Genomic DNA, 6,976 nt, shown 5'->3' with positions numbered 1-6,976 from the left:
GAAACACCCTCGCTGCAGGAAGGAGCGCTTTCGCAGATCATTCATCCCAACAGCAGTTAGACTCTATAACTCCTCAATCACAATGTCATAAGTCACTGGACACTGTGAACATCCACGGTCACCACTTCATGCATAATGGACCTTCCATGACCTTCCAAGCTATATAGTTTATGTCTTCCATATTTCCAACTATATCCATAATCACATACTGTGTATGCTACCATTGTATATAGTGTATTATCTTACTTTTTTCATTGATTGTACTTATTTGTATTTTTGTATTTCCTTCTGATATCTGTACCTGAGCTGAGGTGATGCAAAAATTTCCCCGCTGTGGGATCAATAAAGTCTTGTCTTGCCTTATCTTATGATTGAAACAAAAGGTTAAAGTCTCCCTCTGGTTGGGGTTTAAATCTGAAAGCAAAAGTTCTCTGAAAGCATGATGGAAGTTTCTAAAAATGACTTCATTAATCTCATGCAAACGTACACTTATCTGGAAAAGGCGTGACATTCTACAGAACATTAATATGATTAACTTCCGAGATTAGAGTTGTCAAGGAATGAAATACTTAGAACATATATTAGAATGAACAGACTTTATTCCATTTGACAGTTGTACAGTATGGGATTAACAAGAAAATAATTAAAAGAAATTAAATTAAGGTTTTTAATTTTAAACTGACCAATAAAAAAAGGAAAACAAAACAGAGGTTGCCACTACAAAATACATGGAATATACATCTGAACTCTGTGTCAGCAATAAACACAAACTTTACAGGCTTGAAGGTAGATTGAGTGTGAAGTGTGTGTATAAAAGTATGTATGTAGACCTTTTTGTTAAAAGTGTTATTTAAAAAAACCCCCAAAAAACCAAAACAGAATAATAGTTAAAAGAATGATATATAAAATGAATTACATGATGCAGTCTTTAAACTCAGCTGTGCTTGAGAAAGCCAAAGTCAATACTGACAATACAACATCTGACAATACTGCCAGACCAGCTGCCTGAGCTGAGCTGGGAAATCCTTTACAAGGAGGTAAATCAGGGGAGTCCAAACACTATCCAGACACACAAGACCACAACTTATCTGATGAGGACCAAAAACTCCCTCATCCCAATCTGGACTCATCCTTCATTTTGACAAAACTCTTGAATGAAGGCTGAGTTTCTTGAAAAGTGCGATAAATACGGTAATAGCACTAATATGAAATAAATTATACTAATCTGCCAGAGCTCTGTCCTGATCTATCATTAAAGTGAAAGTTGTTGTTGTAAGAGGTTTGAATAATGCAATTTTCAAGAATTAAATTACATTTATTTCAAATACATAACATCATTAGTTAAAGGCTAATAGCTAGTGAAGCTAATACAGAGCAATAACAAGGAATAACAATGACATCTTGCATACAAGATAAGGAGAATGAGTTTTAAACCAAAAGAGTAAATGCATTCCACCAGGTTTTAGTCATTCACAGACTACAAGGCAATAGAATAGGAAACAAAACAAAGACAAAGGTATATATATATATTTGTCTAACCATCCATCCATTCGCTTCCGCTTATCCTTTTCAGGGTCGCTATTTGTCTAAACACTTGTGCCAAAACTGTTATCCAGAAAAAGTGAGTGTTAATTAAGAGAATGAAGCACATTGTAGTACATAAAGCAGTCTTTAACTTACTTACTTACTTTTGCATGCAAAGTCATTATTTACTGTTAAGATATTGCTCTGTTTGCAGTTTGTTGCCACAGGCACACTGACATAGTTTGACACAAACAAACGAGTAAATGTCTGACGAAACCGCTGAAGCAGCTGTTGGAGCTGAGCAGGAATATCCATGACATGGAGGTAAACCAGGGGGTTCAAAACACTATTCAGACACACAAGACCACGACTGATCTGATGAGCACAGAAGACTGTCTTATCCCATGATGGATACTTCTTGTTGGTTGAAAAAAGTACTCTTGAATAAAGGCTGAGGTTCTTAAAAATATGATAGGGGATGTAACAGACCGAGAAGAGCAAAATCAAAATGAACATCAACTTTAAGCTTTTTTGTTTCACCACCTTATTAATGGTATTTTTGCGGCAGAGAACAAGAGTCACATGTCCATAGCAGCCAAGAAAAATAAGGAGTGGCACAACAAACCCAGTGAGAGTCCAGCCAACACTGTATTTCAGGTAATCCTCCACATACTCTTTAGAGGTGGTATGGTAGCATTTTTCAGTTCTATTTGTTGAGTTTTTGGGAAAGAGCACGTCTGGAAGACTTTGAGCACTCACCAACAGCCAAACCATGACTGAGATAGCCACAGAGTTACGGACAGTGATCCTTCTCTTTGCTTTCAGTGCATGGACAATAGCCAGGTACCTGTTCACACTTATACAAGTGAGGAATCCAATGCTGCCGTATAAATTCAAGTTGAAGCAGAATCTTGTGATCTTGCAGAAGGCATCTCCAAATATCCATTTACTGTCCATAAAGTAGTACGCTGACAAAAATGGGAGTGTTGGCAGTAATAAAAAATTGGCAATTCCAAGGTTCAGAAGAAAAACATTAATGTGTCCAAGACTTTTCCATTTCTGAAGCAGAGACTTCAGTCCGCATACATTAGCTCCCAGACCAATGATGAACACAAAGGTATAAATAGCAGGCAGAGTTCTATACTCATAGACTGAATGAATCCAGTGAGTTGTATTCATTCTGTCTCCTAACATGTTGTCCACAAAAAGTGAAAACATAAGACCAGATGTACATGTTCTTCCTGCTTGTGACCCTGCAAGTTTGAGATACGTGTGCAAAATCTCATGCATCCATTTCCTTGCTTTTTCACAAGAACAGCTTGTTATTGTCTTTTGAAAATAATAAAATTGTGTGTGTTAGAGTTGATTTTTTTTTAGATTGTCATTTGTGCTAAGATATATATAACCATTGCTTGTGTGTGTTTTGATAAAGTGTTTCTTCCATATTAGGTTCCCTACATAAGATGTAGGAAGCTGTCTTGTTGCTACAAGTTTCAATCGTATCTTTAGAAACCACAAGTTCCTGTTTTTAAAAATAGTCGGACTGCTAACTTCTGTTTTTGTATAGAGCGATTTGAGAAGAGATCGCGCCATGTATGGTGTGACAGGAGATGGCACACACACACACACACTTGCTCATATATGCTTGCCTTAACTGTTATGTGGTTAACTGAACTGTGTGTAGCTGCTTTTTATTAATAAAAGGAGCCATACGGGAAGTCAGGTTTGAAGCTAACTGAGTTCACATGAAGGATGAATAATTCTATTACCCTGGCCGGACTTACCTTGCAAGTGAAACAACAAAGAGCGCTGTGTTGTCTTGCTTTGTTTGCAGTTTGTTGGTCTCTGTTTCAGCGGGGTTTGTTTGAATAAAGCCAATAGTGCGGTGTTTTGTCTGTGTTTTTCTGTGTCTCCTTTTTCGCATAGGTAGGCGTGTGCAGCAAATCACCAAACCTGGCACACCTGTCATTCATTAGACACTTAGCGTTCTTAAGGAGCTGCCCGACAGAGCTCTAGTGTCGCAGTATTGTCCTTTCTGGAGTGCCTGTAAACCGGCCCGGTTGCCTACTGGAGCTTGTGGATTTATTTTGCTTGTGACTGAATGGAGTTTTGTTTCCTCCCCAGGATTTTTGCCTCTCTGTTTAGCCTCGTCTGGTTCGTTTCCTTCCAGAGGTTTTTGCAGACAGTATCAAGTAAGCTCTACACCTCTCTCTGTAAATTCTGGTTTATGTTTGTGAGAAAGGGCACTTAAAAAGAGAAAGCGAGAGAGAAAAAAACTCCTGGATCACCCGTTGAGAGAAAAAGAAGAGAAAACAAGTAAAAAAAGAGAGCAACACAACACCATCGCATTAATCTAGCTAAGTGTAAACAGCAGTAAATACTAAATATTGAATGTTGTTGTGCAGCACGCAGGACCGACAGCGCACAATGTGCTTTGAGGTAGCAGCCAAGAAAGGTGTAGTTTATGTCTATGGACAGTGAACACCCGTGTGCACACCTGTGTGGATCAGCGTGCTTGTATTCAAAAGGTTTCCCCATGTAATGGTCTGCTAGAGGGTGTAGGGAGCCATAGCCCCATCCCCCAGGGCATGAAGCAGGAATGGAGGAGATCCAGATGCCAGACATCCAGAGGCCCCAGAGTGCGAGAGCCCAAGGAGGACCACTGGAGGGGCAACCGTGCCACCCTCCTGGGAAGAGCTGAGGAGAGCCCCAGACGAGAGGTCACCCAGCAGCCACAGAGCAGAAGACAGAGGGGGCTGCACTGATGTGCCCGCCGGCTCTGCCGGTAGCCAGCTGTGCCAGAGTGAACCAAGCCGCAGGCCCAGAGCCCGGAGACCCGAGGGCTCCCTACGCCCTGGAAGAGGCCTGACCGACCAACAGACGCCAGGCCCTGCCAAGTAGCCACCGGGAGTGAGCTGGTACATACCTGAGCGCCCAGCCCCGGACACCAAGAACCACCAACGCACCGACCCCTGAGGGCATCAGCCACCGGCAGGGAGTGTGGTGAGGGGAGATAGGCTTCCATACTTTGGAGGGCCTGGGAGTTCCCAGAGAGGTGCAGTCTAAGACCCGACCTGACATTAGACACAGACAAACAGGCACACACATGCATTCCCACCCTCATGCACACATATACAAATACTCAGCCAACATAATAATAATGGATTGGATTTATGAGTTTTAATAAAGCTTAAGGCACCCAAAGCGCTTTACAATGCCACTATTCATTCACTCTCGCATTCACACACTGGTAGAGACAAGCTACGGTTGTAGCCACAGCTGCCCTGGGGCAGACTGACAGAAGCGAGACTGCCATATTGCGCCATCAGCCCCTCTGGCCAACACCAGTAGGCAGCAGGGTAAAGTGTCTTGCCCAAGGACACAACGACCAGGATAGAGAGGCCGGGGATCGAACCGGCGACCTTCCGGTTACAGATGCGCTTCCCAACCCCCTGAGCCACGGTTGCCACATAGACACCAATGGACATTGTACACGCAATCACACTCCCCAAACATACTCTATACCCCGGGTCCAGGTACCCTCGCCCCCAGAGGGGGAAACGGCACCTAGACCCAGGAGATGTTACCCTTTTCCCTGGGGTGGAGGAAAGCAGACCGCCCCGGCTCCGCAGCAGTAGGGAGGCCCCGCATCCCATATCCCAATCGGACGGCCAACACCTCCTCCCAGAGGTGGGGTTGAAGAGACAGACCGTCCTCTGGACACCGTTAACGTGCCCACCCTCATGGCCCTATATGTATGTGTTATGTGGATGTCTAAGTTGTGGAATAAAATTGAGGCACAGGTGGCCAGAAGGGGACGAGGGGGGGATGCCTCCCCTGCACCCTGGTGACACATCTGCACCCCAAGGCCCTACTTGTGTGGGTAGGTGTGGTGGAGCAGGAAGAGGGAGGCAGTCGGGGATGGGGAGGAAAAGAAGGTAGGGGCAAGAAGCCCCTCCCTGGCGCCAGCTGATCCCAGTAGGCACCCGTGTCCTGTGACATGTATTTCCAAATAATATATCATGATTGTGTTCAACTTATTTACAAAGGGCATATTTTATACAGTGTTTAAATACAGCCTATAGAAAGGTTTAGATTTTGAGCTCAGGTACACTGAAGAAAAAATCAAAATTATCTTTATCATAGTAATTTTTTTTAAAAACTAGGCTATTGTTAGGTCTGTACCCCATGAACGAAGCAAGACAATCAGAGTTCAGTCCATTTTAACTTGCGAGACAGTCTCTGGATCCCGTCAATCGTCATTCCCCGAGGGGAGTTCAGACGGTATCTTACTGGCCTGGCTTCAAATTCACGTTCCAGGGCTTTCTTCAGGCGCCCCAGGCATCCTGGCTGTCGACAGATTTTGGTGTGTCCTCACCCTCTTCGGTGGGGGCGATTTTGGGCTCTGGTTTAAAGGACCAAATAAATGTTAGGTCTGCGTTCACAGGCCTTGCTAGCTCAGACACTTATCCCATTGGACAAAGCAAGACAATCAGGGCTCAATCCATTTTGACTTGCAAGCGAAGCCAGTCAGATCAGGATCTTGGAGCTGAATGCTCCTCTCTTGATCCGAGCCAGCTCCAAAAAATCAGCATCCTTTCACAGCCTTTTATTCAGTGACATTAGTTACACAAACACCTCATTGTAAAACCCATATGGTGTGTCATGAAAGCAAAGACACTTTGAGTGTGTGTGTGTGTGTATGTGCAAACACGTGAGTGCATTTGTGTGTGTGTGTTTGTATGCATGACTTCCTGGTGGGCATAAAAGGGTCATCTCCCCTCACTCTGTATATGGCTTAACCTCTTTAATGATCCACCATATACAAGCATAGGTGAGCCCATAAATGGCAGGAAGTAAACATTCCTTACCAAATAAGCAAACCAGAATCTTACATAAAATGTGCCTGCAGTTAAACACTATAGCTAATAGCTTCCCTCACCATCCTAGATGTAGAGGAGGGACAGAAAAATGTCTGAACATGCTGTTCAGGACAAGGTTTACAGTTTACAGGATAAAATGATACCTCTTTAGCAGTCCCCAGTAATGAGCTATGCTAATTATTAATGACAAAGCTTAGATGCAGTAGATAACAACTGGTAAATATTGAAAAGTTTATTCATAATGGCCATGAAATGTGCATCAGAGGAATCCACCTAAATTTCACAGTGGCTCGTATGGCAGACAGGAAATCCAAAGGTTTTCTACAGAACACAGAGCTACAAGCTGGCACATGACAGAACAAAAACAAGTTAAATCTTTCACAGGAACTTAAAGGTTAAGAAGAACTATGATTATGTAGTAGAAGCTGGAAGTTTGGGTGTTATTAGAACAAAAGATGATGAAACAATCTGGTGAACAAAATGACAAATGAATTACTGTTAAGATATTGCTGTGTTTGCAGTTTGTTCCACAGGCACACTGACATAGTTTGACACAAACAAACGAGTAA

General features: G+C 42.9%; 1 protein-coding gene across 1 annotated transcript; it reads right to left on the bottom strand.

The window, feature by feature from the left end:
• Positions 1-581: 581 nt before the first annotated feature.
• Positions 582-2,876, bottom strand: LOC102312382 (P2Y purinoceptor 1-like). Its single transcript, XM_042219294.1, has 2 exons — positions 1,583-2,876; positions 582-1,530 (listed from the first exon to the last, which is right to left on the bottom strand). Exon 1 carries the CDS (start codon positions 2,812-2,814, stop codon positions 1,681-1,683), a length of 1,134 nt encoding a protein of 377 aa, XP_042075228.1. The 5' UTR covers positions 2,815-2,876; the 3' UTR covers positions 582-1,530; positions 1,583-1,680.
• Positions 2,877-6,976: the final 4,100 nt, after the last annotated feature.

Source organism: Haplochromis burtoni, unplaced genomic scaffold, assembly GCF_018398535.1.
Source record: "Haplochromis burtoni strain Fernald_Lab_line unplaced genomic scaffold, NCSU_Asbu1 Contig_31, whole genome shotgun sequence".
Classification (NCBI taxonomy): domain Eukaryota; kingdom Metazoa; phylum Chordata; class Actinopteri; order Cichliformes; family Cichlidae; genus Haplochromis; species Haplochromis burtoni.
The sequence above is the reverse complement of the archived record's forward strand: the minus strand, read 5'-3'. Positions and strand labels throughout refer to the sequence as shown.